General features: G+C 28.0%; 1 protein-coding gene across 5 annotated transcripts in view; it reads left to right on the plus strand.

The window, feature by feature from the left end:
- LOC135922411 (eukaryotic elongation factor 2 kinase-like) overlaps window positions 1-17,150 on the plus strand; it is a 56,461-nt gene that overhangs the window by 38,751 nt on the left and 560 nt on the right. For 4 of the 5 annotated variants that reach the window (XM_065456793.1, XM_065456792.1, XM_065456794.1 and 1 more), the window contains 12 exons: window positions 10,174-10,248; window positions 11,028-11,166; window positions 11,358-11,507; window positions 11,899-12,031; window positions 12,872-13,002; window positions 14,438-14,540; window positions 14,853-14,887; window positions 15,145-15,279; window positions 15,723-15,923; window positions 16,135-16,250; window positions 16,355-16,536; window positions 16,836-16,964. In XM_065456793.1, coding sequence (XP_065312865.1) covers window positions 10,174-10,248; window positions 11,028-11,166; window positions 11,358-11,507; window positions 11,899-12,031; window positions 12,872-13,002; window positions 14,438-14,540; window positions 14,853-14,887; window positions 15,145-15,279; window positions 15,723-15,923; window positions 16,135-16,250; window positions 16,355-16,536; window positions 16,836-16,964 — 1,529 coding nt within the window. The remainder of the gene's footprint in view (window positions 1-10,173; window positions 10,249-11,027; window positions 11,167-11,357; window positions 11,508-11,898; window positions 12,032-12,871; window positions 13,003-14,437; window positions 14,541-14,852; window positions 14,888-15,144; window positions 15,280-15,722; window positions 15,924-16,134; window positions 16,251-16,354; window positions 16,537-16,835; window positions 16,965-17,150) is intronic. The other variant, XM_065456795.1, reaches the window with a different exon arrangement.

The raw sequence follows: 17,150 nt of genomic DNA on the forward strand, positions 1-17,150 counted from the left end.
TTTTTCTTCACCCAATAGGGTTCAATTCTTCGTTCGAATCGTCTGTTGGGTACTTCCTGCAAGAGTTCCCCATATCTTTGTTGCACTTCCGTTCTCGCAGCTTCCATCCATCTGTTAGATTCTACTGATCCGTCCACCTCTCTAATTTCCATCTTTATAATCTTATTTCCTAAGCGGAAGTATGATGCCATCTACAAAAATTACTATAAAAATATATATATTCCATAATCTTCTAATGATCTACAATACATTCTATGATAATTCTCTTAACCGTTTTAACCCTTATAAATTATGATTCTCATAATTAGGTCTATCATCAATTTTATTTCATCAAGAATTATGATTCTCCTAATTAAGTCTATTATCAATTTATGCCTTTATAAATTATGATTATCCTAATTATGTCTATCATCAATTTCATTTCATCCGAAAATATGATTCTCATATTTAGGTCTATCATCAATTTATCTCTTTATAAATTTTAATTCTCATCATTATGTCTATCATCAATATGATTCTCATAATTATGTCTATCATCAATTTATCTCTTTAAATTATGATTCTCATAATTATGTCTATCATCAATATGATTCTCATAATAATGTCTATCATCAATTTATCTCTTTATAAATTATGATTCTCATAATTATGTCTATCATCAATTTCATTCTATCTGAAAATATGATATCATCAATTTATCTGTTTATAAATTATGATTCTCATCAATTTATCTGTTTATAAATTATGATTCTCATCATTATGTCTATTATCAATATGATTCTCATAATTATGTTTATCATCAATTTATCTCTTTATAAATTATGATTCTCATAATTATGTCTATCATCAATAAGATTCTCATAATAATGTCTATCATCAATATGATTCTCATAATAATGTCTATCATCTATTTATCAATTGATCTCTTTATAAATTATGATTCTCATAACTATGTCTATCATCAATTTCATTCTATCTGAAAATATGATTCTCATAATTATGTCTATCATCTATTTATTTCTTCTAATTATATCCAATATCTCTTTCTTGCCCTTAGCTTCTAAGTCTTACTTGTTTCAGGTGTCTAGTAAAGGCTCCTTCTTGCCCTTCAATTTCTACTTCTACTTTTTTTCTTCCTATATTCTTACTTACTATACCCTTCCCCCTTTTAACTGGACCATCAAACAGTCGAATCCATACTAAACTTCCAACTTTAAATTTTTCATCATATGTATTATTCTTTTGCTTTATTTTTTCTTTCAAAAAATCTAATTCAGTTCTAGTTTTTCTACCTAAAACATCTCTGCTGGTGAATTTCCTTTGCCAGTCTTAGTATTGTTATATGCTAATAATAATAACCACCATTTTCCCTCTCCACATTTTTCTTTTTTTAGCCAGCTTTTAACAATAGCTACCATTCTCTCGGCTTGCCCATTACTTCTCGGGTAATGTGGTGGCGATACTAAATGCTTAATATTCCACCTATCACAAAATTGGTTAAAAACTCTACCTTTAAACGCTGGGCATCCATCTGATACCAAAGTTTCCATTAATCCATATTTACCTGCAAAATCTTTTATTTTAGTCAACGCTATTTTCGTCGTTAAACCTGAAACCTATTGACAATCTATCCATTTCGATCCAGCATCTACCATGATAAAATATTTTCTTTTTTCATATTCTAAAAAATCTACATGTATTCTTTTACCTGGCGTTTCTGGCCATTTATCTGCTTTATTCTTTGCTGGTACATTAGCCCACATGTTACAAGTCTCACAGCTTCTAGCTAATTATTCAATTTCACTATTCATCTTGGGCCACCAAATATATTCTCTTGCTTTATTCTTCATTCTTTCTATGCCTTGATGTCCTGTATGTATTACGGCTAATGTATCTTTTCTTAACTTACGCTGTATCACTAATCGATATCCTCTCTATAAACAATTGATAAACGACAAAAAGCAAATAATCCTCTATGCGCTGTAATCGTTAATATCTTACTTGTTTTCTCACTCACCTTTATTTGCAAGCAAGCATTTGAAAAGTCTATCTTTGAAAAAATTGTTGCTCCTCTTAAATTAACTAGCAATTGCTCTATTCTAGGTAATGGATATCTTTCGTTTAATTCCCACGCTTTAACTGATACTCTACAGTCTATACACAGTCTTAAACTGTTATCTGGTTTTCTTATGGGAACTAACGGTGTTGCCCACACACTATGCACTATTGGTTTTATAATTCCTTCTTTTAACCATTTGTCTAATTCTTTATCTATATCTTATATTCACGAAAACGGCAATCTTCTTGTGCAGCAATATTTAGGTCGATAATTTTGTTCTAATCGTATATCTACCTCAATATTCTTTATTTCTTTGTTAAAATTATCCTCAACAACATTCAATTCTACCATCTTATTAATTCCTTGTTGTTTGTCGTCGACTGTATTTACCTCTATTGTCTTTATATCTTCTGTTTCCTTATTTTCTTATAAGTTACTATATCTAATTAAAACTTCTGGTGTTCAATTTTTGAGTTCATCGAGAATTATATCCTGTTTGACTCTTAAACAAGGTAAATCAGTCTTCTCTTTATTCTAACTTCTTATTATCTCCTTCTTTATTTTGTTGTTCTCACGGACATTTTCAAACAAAGACCATCAATTATACTCAGGACCCATCTTCTTAATGTCATTCCAACCTAAAATAGGCTCCATCTTTAGTGTCGTAATCCATAACTTTATTTCCTTATTTATATCTAACAATTTTATAACATAAAAACCTAGAATTTTAACCATGCTACCGTCTAATTGTCTAACTTTTACTCTCTTTGCAATGAATCTTTCTTTGAAAAATATTTATTAAAATCTTTTACACTCATTAAACTAATCTAAGCTCCTGTATCCAATAAAAAGCATATTTCAATTTCACCTATTTTTATTTTAATCCTCGGACATTTATTTTTCCTAATTATTTTTTCTAAATCAATTTTGCATACGTTTTCTATTTCAACTTTTTCCTTTAAAATTTTTTTATCATCAACATTATATTTATTCATATATTTTAAATCAATATTATTATCATTTATTACTAAATTATAACTAAAATTATAAAAATCAGATATACTATTAATATTATAATTTATAACATTAACCTTATCTTTATAGTCATTTATTACACGCTTCTTGAGCATACCCTCTTTGACCACATTTTAAACACACTAAATTATTGTCCAAGAAACTTCTACAATTGGTAACTATGTGCCCTTTACGTCCACATCTCGCGCAATTTAAATGGTGGTTAATTCACATTGCCTCGAAATGTGTCCATATCTTCCGCAACTGTAACACTTGACTAACCTAACATTATCTAAATGATTTATCTTGTTTTCATTTCTTATAACATTTTTAATTTTTTCTAGCTCTTTATTTTCTAATCTTATAAAAGATGTATTTCTTTCTACTATTAATCCTAAAGTAAAACTTAAAACTAGAAACACAAATATAACTATACTTATATTTTCAAGTATTAAACTTAATAAATTTATTTGTGTAATATACATTTTAACGTACTCAATAACCACTTAATTAAAATAATCTTGATTAATCTTAAAAAATTAAATAAATATAAAAATACGAATTAAACCAATAATATGATAAATTTATATAAATAAACAAAAATTTTCCTTTTTAACCGAAAAATATCTAAAAATTTATATATAAATATTTATTTTTTTACCTAGTTCCAAAGTATATTAGACTGACCTTCGGTCTTCTAAAGCCTGTATCAATCAATAAGGCACCAATGTTACAATTCCTTATTAAATTGAATCAAATTGTCAAAGGCTCGTGGGAGAGACTTTAATAAATTTAATGGAACCTAGTATTAATAAAAAAGAATATATAAAAATTAAATAAAACGGTTAATAAATCTTACGACTCCTGTTTTTTGCTAAACAAATTTTATATCTTGAATTTTTCACAACAATACTAAATTTCTTCAAATTATAAAACCATACACTAACTTTTATTTTAAAATTTTTTCATTTATATACATTTTTTTAATATGCAAAAAAAATTACAAGTACATTCAAAATTCAAAAAAATAAAAATTACAAGTATTCATAAAAAATAATAAAAATTACAAGTATATTAAGTTCATGAAAAAATAATTTCCTAGACTGCATATTTAAATTAATACTTAACAATCGTCGATAACATACACAAACTATCTAATTATATTAAAATATAATTTATATTCAAATGATTTTTTGAATATAACAATTAATATCAATAAAAAAAACTTTAATTCGCTCCTGCACCGAGTTAGTAACAGTTCATGGTAGACAATCAATTGATGACAAAGCATTTGAAATATTATAGACCATTAGTTATAGGATTGGATAACTCCACCTACATGACCTAATTTGTCAAGTTGGATTTCCTAAATTTAGTAGCGATGACAGCGCCTACATAGGGAAATTGCAAAATTGCTTCGATACAAAGAAGATTTCCAACAGAGAAAACGCCGCTTTGTTTCTTCGAAGTTTTCCTGACAACGAGAACAACATTGGTGCAATCTGTACGGAGGCAGATCTCCAAGACCCAAAACTCTCCTTATTCTACGCAGCCACGCAAGGTAAGGAGGAGACGTTTATAGCATGGGTTACGCGCATAGCCAGACTCAATAAAGAATGCATATTTGGTGGCATTCAACGCATATCGAGAAGGTCAGAGTGGCTACTATTTCCAAAGAGATCAGGAGAGCGGTTAGGTCTATGACCATAGAAGACATGTATATAATATAGGTCTAGATGAAAATATCAGGGAGCCAAATGATATCAAGGGCATGGTGAAAGTAGACACCATATATTCGGGTGAATCATCTGGAATACAAGAGGAGATCAATTACATGGGCAAAGCTAAGAGTAGCTACGAGACCGCGAAACCCAAATAGGACTTGCAAATCGTAAATCTCTTGTTAAATATGATGTTTTCATCAAGCAACCTTAGCTCATGTATGGCAACCGCCACGAACAACGTTTCAAAGGACGCTACGACAACTGCCGCGACAAACTATGATATTAGTCGACAACCGTTTCGATCAACGCTACGATAATCGTCATGACAGTTTCAACAATCGCCACGACGATCGATACGACAATCGCTACAACTACTATGTCTACCGCCACGACTGTCGTTATGGCCATAGTCAAAGTCATGATCAACGCGAGAGGCGACAATTGAAACAACACCCACGTCGCGGTCATCATAGACATAACCCTCATAACATCAATGGTTTTCCGAAATGTTCGCCTAGGCTCAACCATTACAATAATGACAACGATACCAATAACAGATCTTATGATTATAAAGATCGTACTTTTCAATCGAACATTAACTATATGAGGATGTCTCAAACACCGACGTCAAAGAGTGCAATCTTTAGGATCTGAAGATGAACAATCTGGGAGTCAATGACATCAGATAAAATGCTTAAAATATTAGGGTGAACATCATCGACACCCATGTTTATGCAAGTGGACACCGCACCAAGTATACGATATTACCGAGGCACACAGCTAAGGCTGTAGGCATAGCCACGATACGCAAGACTGATATGAGGCTAACAGGATATAACGGCAGCGCTATCAAGATCATAGGTTTAGCCAATGTTAACATGAAGCTTGAAGGGAACAAAACGCTAGAGGCCATACTGGTGGATAATGATAAGTACCCCTTGCTAGGACGTGTATGGCTCCACGCCTTCAATAATATATTAAAAACATTCATTGTTGGTAGCATAGACGATGATCTCGAGAAAGTGATTTTGTTTTGACAATAAAACAATGGCTATTCTGTCCAAATTAAATTTGAAAAAACCACGAATAGATTGTTGCACAAGATGGAACTCGATCTATTTAATGTTGGAGAGATTACTAGAGTTTGCCAAGAAATATCACTCCAAAGCAATGATCGCGAAAAATGTTTATCAAAGAATGAATGGAAAATAATTAGCGATATATTAAAAGCTTTATATCCAGCTTATATTTCGACAAAATATATACAAAGTGAACAATTGACAATGGGATGCAAACGAGCAAATTAGACACTCCATTTGCCAGACTTTTAGTTTCTACGATAAAAGCACCAGAAATAAATTTGTAAAATTATGTTTTTTGCCCAACTTATATCTCGACCCATGATATAATGTATTTTTAACATTTGAAGAAAGAGAGATCGTCAAAAAACATCTTTCTAAAACTTGGAACTTATTACAAAATTTAAATAATCAGAATATTGAATATGCCCACGTGTTCACATTCGAAGAATAATTTAGATGATGATTTTGAAGATTTATTAAAGTCGCATGAAAGCCTTAATAAGAATAATTGTCAGGGCATAGAAAATTATACTAAATGTATAGAAATAGAATATATAATTCGATCAGAGATTAAAAAAAGATACTAATCTTTTGAATGATTGGGAAAATGTAAAGAATAAATAGTATGCCAGAACTTTTTAAATTAGCTATAACTGTGCTAACAGTTCCAGCTACGCAGGTATCCGTAGATAGAGCATTTTCTAGCCTTAAGTTTATACTCTGCGCAGAGAACTAAATTAAATCCTGAAATATTAGACAATCTTTTAATTATCTGTTCTAATTCTCTTTAACATAAATAGTATATATTTCATTATATTTATGCGTTATTTTATTTCTCATTGTATTTGCGCATGTTTGTTTATATTATTTATGATATAAAAAAATTTAATTTGAAAAAATATCCATTATCATGGTTAAATTAAATAAGAAATTATAAAAATATAAATCAAAAAGATTTTTCTCTAAGATTAATATATATTGTTTATGATTAATTTTTTTTAAAATCAAATTTATAAAATTCGAAGCAAACCGAAAAGAACCGTTATAAACCGATATGAAAATTTTCAAAAAAAACAGAAATGGAGCGAAATCTTTATATTAAATTAAAAACCGAAACTACTTAACGGTTCGGAACTCTGCTAAATAGTATATTCTCATTTTTAATCTATGCAATTTTTTTCTTAAATCTATATTTAATAATCAACGCTTTTCATTTGAACTTTACGCCATCTATTGGATTTTTATTTAATAAATTTTAAAATTGTTTTTTTAACTTTTGGGACATTCTGTTTAAATAAAAATGTTTACTTTCATACCAAATTAATCACAAGTTTATATAATAATAAATGATTTATATTTTGTGCTCGAAAATATTTTACATGGTTATTAAAACATGCGTAACATAAAAATGATTATATTACAAAAAATGCGTAAGCTATAAAAATTTAACAATACCAATCATATTTTTGCCTTGGACTTCTTAAAAAAGGGGTGGCGTGTTGTAATTGATTTATTTAACCAATAATATATAAAACATATATTATTAATTTTTCAAATGTACATTATATTTAAAAAAATGCGATCAGTTAATTTCGATCAATTTGGCTTCTGGTACATACCTTGGGTATTAATCATGACTTGAATATGAATGAATTTTAAATTTTAAACCGTGATTCGTCATCATTGGTTTTTTCAAAAAAACAAAAAATTACAAAATAAGAAAAGTTTAAAAAAAAAATCAATAGGTGTGAAAATATTTTTTGATAAATCAGATGATATTACATATTATTTAAAAAAATAGATAATAATATTAATTATTTTGAGAGATATACTTTGTGATTACATTTTAAACAGGTCACCGACCGAGCCTAGATCATTGTTTTTTAAATCTTAAAACATACAAGATATAGTGACCTTCATGGGTTGGGTTGACCCGCGGATGGGACGGGTATGAGCCTAATATATTCTGGCAGGCCTCGGTTTTTGAATTTTTTTTTAATGGGCTTAGGTCGGCCTTGGGCCTAAAATTTTTTCATTTATATCTATATAGCTTATTTAAAACAATTGCTAACTTAAAAAAATATTGCAAATTTTTTTTCATAATAATAATAAATTTCAGTATTACAAACAATTGATTTGATACGGTAATATTGTCTATTTTCATTGAATAAAATAAATTAAATTTTTGGATATGGGCTTGGGAAGGTTGAGCAAAATTTTTGAAACTATGTATTTAGGAATTTTTTTTAATATTAAATATGGGTCTAGCCTGAGTCTATAAATTTTTTTTAGTGAGGGTCTGGGTCGGGCCGATAAAAGATGATAAGAACATGAGATATAGTGGAGATAGATCTGACCCACCAGATTTTACATGCAATTGGAAAAGAATCCAGTTTAAACCGATCCGTTAATTTAATATTTTAAAGAGTATCTGCAATTTGTCGGTAAAAAAATTAAGGGGAGGGCCTAAAAATATGTTGAAATATTTTGTTCTATAGACATTTGCAAATTAAAAATAACCTTTAATCGTGGGTTAAGAGCATTGCAAACATTTCCAAAAGATTTTTTTAATTTTTATTAAAAGCTTCTCCAATCATTAAATTATTAGCGAATGGAGAACTTATAAAATTAATTTATCTTTTGTGGTAATCGCCCTAAGTTTTTATTAAAAGAATTTAACCAACTCATCTTTAGAAATATTGATTGATTGGGGGCTTCGTAATGCACTAGAATACAGAGACATTTATGGGCCGGCCTGCAGGCCCCTAATATTATATATTCTTGGATCTAGTTTGGGTTGATTTTTTTAATGAGCTTGTGTCTAATTTTCTTATTTAGCTTATTTTAAGATATTTAATAGGAAGAATATAACATCATAATTATTTTCTTTGTATTATTTATCACACTATACTATCCTACATACCTTGGAGTAATTTCGTTTTTATTGCTTAATTTAGTATTTTACTTGTATTTGACAATAACTATAAAATTTAAACTATATAGATAATAAATATTATTTACATTTTGAGGGATCCTATTTTATTAATAATAACATGTTTTATATATATATATGTGTGTGTGCAGTGAAAGATTTAAATAAATATTATTTTATTTTTTCAAATAAAATTTTGAAGTTCAAAAGATACAATAACTTCAAAAACAATGACATATAACATTAATCGAAAATAATACAATTCAAATAATAAATAATCTATTAAATTGATAGATTGATAAATATAACATATAATCAAATACCATTAATCGATACATTACAATCTGCTTGTATGGATTAGGTTTAATATTAATGGTTATTATAGCATAAAAAGATAAAATGCATCAATTTATAACTTTTAGCAGATAAATTTTTCAATATACTAATTTTAATAAAAAAAATTTTATCATAACATTTATATTAAAACCTTTTCTTTCTATATATTATAAATCAAAAATGGCATAAAAAATTTATAGTATTTTCATTTAGATATAATGAATAAAAATCAAGAAATACTTTAAAAAGTACATTCTCAGGTATATAAATTATTTGAAAATAATTCATTAGAGCAAAGTATGGTATAATTTTATTACAATAATAGACAATCACAATGAAAAAATTAGATTTGTTCAATGTAAATAATGGGAGGACATACTTACACATTCACGTAAAGTAGAGTCTTTTCATTTATCTAGACATAAATGCAAATCTGTTAGATATGTCGATTTAAAATTTTATTTTCTTCAATGTCTTTCGGCGAGATTTTATTTTTAGTTTATATTAACGTTTTATTTTATCGTTGCAATTTATATTTTTTGTTAAATCATTTTTTTTGTTTCTTAACTTAAAAAATTAATTTATATTATCTTTTTATATTTTCACTAAAATTAACAATTTATATTTTTTGTTAAGAACATTTTTTATTGAACCCATGACTATGTTTATATATGAGCCCTGCTCTTATAGATTTAGAATGGCAAATGGTATGGTATCCTTAATCATTGTAAAACTAAATTTATATTAAAATGGTTGTGCTCTGTTTTAGTAGAGTTTACATTAGCTCTCACCATGTAAGCGGCCAATTAAGATAGAATATGTTTTCAATACTTTAATTTTAAATGTTAGTTTACACTGTTGTTTTTGTTGTTACTGAACTGAAGAGGTGTGATAGTTAATAAAAAATAAATTTATAATGGTTCTTCATTTTATGATTATCGTGATATATACAGAAAGAAAGAGAAAGAAAGAAAAACACTACTTAAATTATACCTTGATTTATCAAAAAAATATTTTAAACATCAGGAAAAAGATTCCGACGGCATATGACAAAGACGGAAACATTATCGTAAATGATGAAGAAAATGATTGCCACGAGAAGTATATTTTAAATCATGCATTCTTTTCCTATTTTTTTCCGCGCTTTGAAAAAAAAATAATAAGATTTTTTTGAAAGATTTAGAATTTTTAATAAAATTTGTGCATTCTCAGAAACAATTTTATTTTAAAAAATCGTCAGAGATCAAAAATCTTTCAAGATTTTTTTATTTTGAAGAACATTTCAAATTCTGCTCTGATTCATTATCTTCCTTTCTCACACCACTTTACCCTGCAAGTAAATGTAGAATTAAGCTATGACCATATAAATTCATGACGAACCCGTTCTCCTATAAAATTTTACCGAAGAAGGGTTGAAACCTTGTAATAAATCGCGCTACGATTTGCTTTGGAATTTTGTTTATATTATGAATTATTTCAGATATAGAAATATTGTTTTTTTTCCAAAGTACTTCTTCGAAAAACGACGTAAAAATGAAAATCGCCAACATTTTATTAGCAAATATTTATTTCATTTTTTTTAAACAAATTAATTTTTTTTTTTTAAATTGTGTTCTTACTGGCAATATATTTTTTATATGAGTAATTTTTATTTAAAATGATATTGAACTATTTCAAGCAGAATATGCAAAAAAATCTTTAAAAACTTTATGATTTTTTTTTACAAAAGTTACATAAAAATGACAGAATTTTTTACAAAAAAATATTTCGCATTTCTAGGTAAAATTTGATTAAAAACTTTCTTTAAAAACAAATCAAAAAAATTTTGAAGATATTTTTTCTTTCAAACTCTAATTTTATTTATAAAAAAATTGATATAGATGGAAAAGTGGTTCTAATTACATAGCGAAATGTTACAAAGAACCAACGCCTAAAACCACCTACATTAAGGATGTCCAACTACAAATGGACGCTAAATTATGGGGCGAAGAATATAGTAGGCATAAACCACCCAAACCGGTATAAAGCTGCCACTTTTTTGGAACTCAAAATTTGATTATCTTTTTTTAAGATTAATTATTGAATAATATTTTTATCAATATATATTTGGCAATCCATTATTTAAACATTAGTAACAAAATGGCGCGTTACTTTCTTCGACATTTGAGTCACAATACCACCTATACAATAATATTTTATATCCCGATAAGGTTGACATACTTCAAATGACATACATAGAATTTCCCGAAAGACAGAGTGACAAATTTTATCATTTAGAACGGTACATAGAAGGAGAATACATCAAATACAATTCAAACACTGGTTTCGTAAGGGACGAAAACGTTAGAATGACACCACAAGTTTTGGAATATATTTCTTATTTAACTTACCCGTTAGATATCGTCAGGCTCAATTTTTTTTTAGTTTGAATTTATTACGACTTTCATCCGGTAAAAATTGAAAAATTGATTCTAAGATTTGGCGCGGTTCTCGGTTTACGCTTCCTAGATTTGTCCCTGTTTCGTAAATTTTGTTTCCGATTCCAAACCAATTATAACATTTATCGAGGATTAAAAGTTTTATTCGATTTAGAAAAAGATTTTAATCGGCCCCTGTAATATGTTTCACCTTTTTTTACGAGTTCCTTATTTTTAATTTAAAATGCCTATTTATAAACTTATAAAAATTTTCCCTTTCTGGAAAAATTTAAAGAAAAAAATAATTTCTTTAAAATGATAAATATGCTCATAGGCTTTTAGTCATTTTACCTTTGAACGCTCTGGACACGCTTTGTTAGTGGTTGACATACAAGGTGTGGGCGATTTATGGACCGACCCTCAAATACACACTGCTGACGGCATAGAATATAATGACGGAAATTTAGGTTTATATTTATTATTTTTAAATATTCGATCCTTCGCATGATCAGAATTGCTCTTACAGGCATTTTACAGAAAATAATGTATAATTTTGCCATTCCTATTCTTAAGATTGGAGGTTGACTAAGATAAATGTGACGAACCGGTCCATTATACTTTTAAATAGGTTTTTCGCCCCGACCCCCATAAAACTTGGATAAGTTCCCACCCGATAAGTATATACTTTATTTTAAAAGTAACGAAGGATATTTTTTCCATGACACTTATAAGAACCAATAAAAATTAGCGCCTTTTTTTAGGAAACTTGCTTAAACATTTGTATAATAAGCATGATGATAAAATTAAAGCTCTATCCTTTTAATAACCAGAATTTACTGAAAATCAAGTTTTATAGCCATAAATATCATGATAAAAATGATTAAAGTAAACTCATTTAAATAAATATATTTGTCAATTTATAGTTTGAGAATTATAGTTTAAAAAATGCATAAAAATGTAAAATAATTATGATCTACTAAATATAAACAGCTGATACTTTCTTCTATCACCATATTCCAAAAAATCTGCGATACATATATAATGAATATTGTGAAAATTAAAATTGGCGTGCCATTCAATGATATTATAATCATTTGTCAAATTATTTTTATATCTATATTATTATATTTTTTTTATAATATTTTTCCAATATATAACTTAATTGAACACTAAATCATATATTAAAGAATAATTATGTTTTCACCTGCTTATTATTAGAATGTTTTGTCAAGTTTCCTAAATAATTTTTATATAAACACAGTTTATTCATTTACAATTATTATATTAATTTAATCGGAATACATAAGGGATTCGAGGTATAGCCTTGTTTTTCCATTCCCATGTCTGCAATCAAATTTGCCAAAGTCTCAAGCTTTCCCAATTTGATCTTTCTCCCCGAGAATTGTCAGAACACCGAAAATTTGTTTGTTCCATGAAGGTAATTAATTAGTATAAAACACGATTTTATGTTATAGAGAACGAAGGGTATAAAAATATAATCAAATAAAAAGATGGAGAAGATGTGAAAGTTGGAATAAAAGTTGTTTGGATGGAATTTTTAAATTTTTTTATGAATTGATAAAAAAAATTTATTAAATTTTATCTTGCGCCCACCTCCCTCTTTGCCCCTACCTAAAAAAACTCAGTCATACGTTGTACCCTCACTAGTATTAAGCAACTCGTTTTGAGCCGATTTTAATAAACTGCTAACTCAATTCATCCTGAAAAATATTACGCAAGTCTGGAGATCTTGTTCATAAAAGGAACAAAGGTCTAAACATATATTATCTAAATCTCAAAGCTTACTCAATATTTTTTTGGCTAAAATATTGAGTTAACCGTTTTTAAAAAATATCTCAAACGAGCCGTTTAACAACACTACCTCTCACCTTATTACTTTAAACTATCTCTCCCCTCTTTACTTTATATATTACCTCCTTATATATATTATTTTATTCCTTAAACCATTTTATCCCAGGTCCTTTCTGGATAACTTTATCCTAACCTTTATTCTATTCTCTTATTAAAATTAGTATTAAAAATACTCCTTTTCATTCTGCCTATGATCTACTTGGTTGGATAAAAGAAAATTGACAAATTTAACCGCTAGCATTACCCCCCCCCCCCTCCAATGATATTTTATCAACAGAATAATTGTTATTATAAAGTTATAGGCTATTTTATAATACAGAATTTGTCAAAAGTAAAGTGCAAACAAATATTTTTGGCGAAAAAAGACATTTTTAGAACTATAATGCCAAATATATTATGGAGTTAGTTTCCGGGTTTAGTACTTTATATAGAGGGCTACATTCTATCTACAAACAACATTGGTTAAAATTTTGAAAATCAAGGTTTAAAAATATTTTTATAACTGTTTATTTTTACCCATAATGTTAGAACCCTTAAAACAACCTTTTTTCACTCTTATTATACTAAAATTGACTATAAAATCTATCTCCTCTTTTCTAAAATCACTTTTTTGCAGTTTTCAATTAAATTTTAATATAAATACTAAAATTAAAATGACTTGCGAAGTATAATTTCTGAAAAACACTCTCCTCTCTTTTGGTTATGCTAAGCTGTAGTGATGCAAAATTACTCCATTTGCGTCGATTTTTAAAAATGGCTAACTCAATATTTAACCATAAAAATATTGGCTAAACCTCGAGATTTAGCTAATAGATGATCAAACCTTTATACCATATGTAAGCAAAATCTCAGCCTTGGACAATATTTTTCTGGATAAAAACGGGCTCAAGTGGAACGATTTTGTATCACTAAGATGGTGGGTGAATTATTTTATATTTTTAAAAAAATTTAGATTTATGCAGCTATTTTGAAAAAATATTGTACACATAATATCAATTAAGGATTCAAAGACGCAAATAAAGGGTGATCATGAAATCTGCGTTAGTCCGAAACAATCTCAATTATTAGACATTAAAATCAGTATTCATCCGAATCACGAAACTAGTAAAACTAAATTTTTGGGATGAAATCATACATACCAAGAATAAGCATAGAAAGAGTTCCTGTTAGAATGCCAAAATAAAGGAAGATTTGGGTCAGCGAGTTATATGGTCGACAATTATATATTATAACCCTGTGCCAAATTTACCGAAGTCACTATAAAATACTTAATTTCATAGAAATAGCAGAGAAAATAGAACTAGCTGTAAAGGAAAGTAATTTAGAATAATGAAAATTTAAGGAAGCAGTAAAAATGAATTACACGACTGGCAATATTTATACGAATATTTTTTGGCTTTTAAACGCATAAATTAGATGGCAATACTCTTGAAGAATATCAGAAAATCGAAGTAAAATAAAATTTAAATATTTTATCCTGTCAGATTTACTTTAAAGGAGTATATTTTTTAAATTATACAAATACTGATATATCGTCTACAATCAACTTGCTAAAATAGTTTTAAAAAAATTTTATAAACATTTTTAAGTGTGTTGAGAACTATTTTGTTCAAATGATTGACCATTATGATTTCTAAAACAAGATATATTTCCGTATTTTATTTTAAAGTCAAATTATTATAATACCTTTAAAAAAACAAAACAAAAGAGCGAAATATTATTTCATCAAACTCGTCTGAGGCATAGACCCTCGTGCGTCGAAAACGAAATTGACCTAATAGTGTTGGATAATGAGTTTAGCGATCCACTCTTTCGGTATACCGAGACTTCTATCCTAGGAAAAGTTCTAACAAAATTAAAATATATAAAGTTAATATCCCCCCCTCTCATAGATCTATTATTTTAAATAAATATTCTAGAATTTTTAAGAAAAAGTCCCACATTAGTATAAGGTTGAAACTTAGTTTTAGAATTTTTTAGATGTTTGACTAACTTGGGGGAGGTATAATGGTTCGAAGTTATTACCAAGAATTTTTTTTAAAAAAAAATTTCGGATCGGCCCTGCTTGTGCTTTATATTTTCAGGCTAGCCCGGATTTTTTTTTAAATATATTATATTTATTTTAATTTTTATAGATAATAATAGAAATTTAAAATACGGCTCGGTCTGGCCAGAATTTTAAATTTTTTTTAGAACCGATTCCGGTATATTTGAAGAAATCAAAATAGGGGCCGGGCCTGCTGACATTTATTCTTAATGACAATAAATAAAAATTTTTTAAAAAAGGTTCATTTGGACCTATGTAGATGTCATGAAAACGGTAGATTTCTTGCCGATAAAAACCAAAGCTTATTGTCAGACCTAGAATCCGCTTTTTATCATCTAAGATTAGCGGCCAAGTGTCAAATCGCCGAAGCTTGCTTAGCCCTAGCAAAAATTTACCTCGATATGCCAAGGGATACGTTGCAGGATTATAGGATTGTTGATGTATTACGCTTTTGGCTATCAATTTGATATATAATATTTATGGACGGTTATTTACGTAATATAATTTTGTTAAAATTTTTTGAGTTCAATTTCAAAAATTAATTTGTATATTGGCTCCACTTTTTCAAATAAATGGCATTCCTTACTCAGAAGACTACTTAAAATGTATATATGAAATATCAAATTTATCAATATTATATTTTTAAAAAAGAAAACTGACATACATAAGGTAGAACAAGGTAACAAGTATATGGAAGAAGCAGCTATATTAGGGGATAGGTGTGCTATGCTCCATTTGGCCAAAGCTTTCCAAACTGATATCGAAAAGTTTATTAAAATATTATATTTTAATATTGTCCATTATAAGAATTGAAAATTTTGCTTTTATTCCTTCTAAAAATTTGGTCATTTTTATTTTTTATGAATATCAGCCAAACATCCATTAAGAAATCTCTCCATTGGTATAATAAAGCCATAGAATGCGAGGAAAACGCCCTAAATAATTTTTCGGACGTTGTCTCGATGGAACAACCTATATATCTGCTCTACGCTGACATGGCAAAATTATACAAAGATTACTTTATCGACGAGAGCCAAAACCTAACACTTGCTGGTTATTATTTTATTTCATAAATTTTTCCTTTATATGATAGCTCGTTAACCTATATGATATCGAAACTAATAATGATTTTAATTTTTAAACTAGATCCAAGCTTGATTTTATTTATTTTACTGCTAATGCCCGAAGCCCTAAAGATTAACTTTATTTTCAAAATTCTACTACAAATTTTTAGATGCAAAAATAGTTATTGAGCTTTTTTTTACAAAATAGACCTTTAGCCTTTGTCCTCGTTAGCAATTAAAAATGAGTATACATTTTATTCCGTAAATTTTTGTAAACAAAATAAACAGACGTGAGACGTCTCAAATATTCGCGCGTCAATAAAAAAAGCATTATTCAAAATGTGCGTATTCGCGTCACTCATTTTTTTAAATTGCCTGCGAAGACAAATATCTCAATCTATTCGAGCGATGGTTTGGGTACTAGTAATTTGAAACATAAAATTAAAAATTACAAAAGCAAGAATGTTATTATTTTAAGTTGATTTTTTGTGGATACATATACTATGCTATATTAAGAGTTGCATTGTTAATTTGGGTTTAGAAAAATGCATTCAAAGTATTTTTTTAAATTTATTACACGAGATCTTTACTAGATTAGCTTTT

Source organism: Gordionus sp. m RMFG-2023, chromosome 1, assembly GCF_954871325.1.
Source record: "Gordionus sp. m RMFG-2023 chromosome 1, tfGorSpeb1-WG-v2, whole genome shotgun sequence".
Classification (NCBI taxonomy): domain Eukaryota; kingdom Metazoa; phylum Nematomorpha; class Gordioida; order Chordodea; family Parachordodidae; genus Gordionus; species Gordionus sp. m RMFG-2023.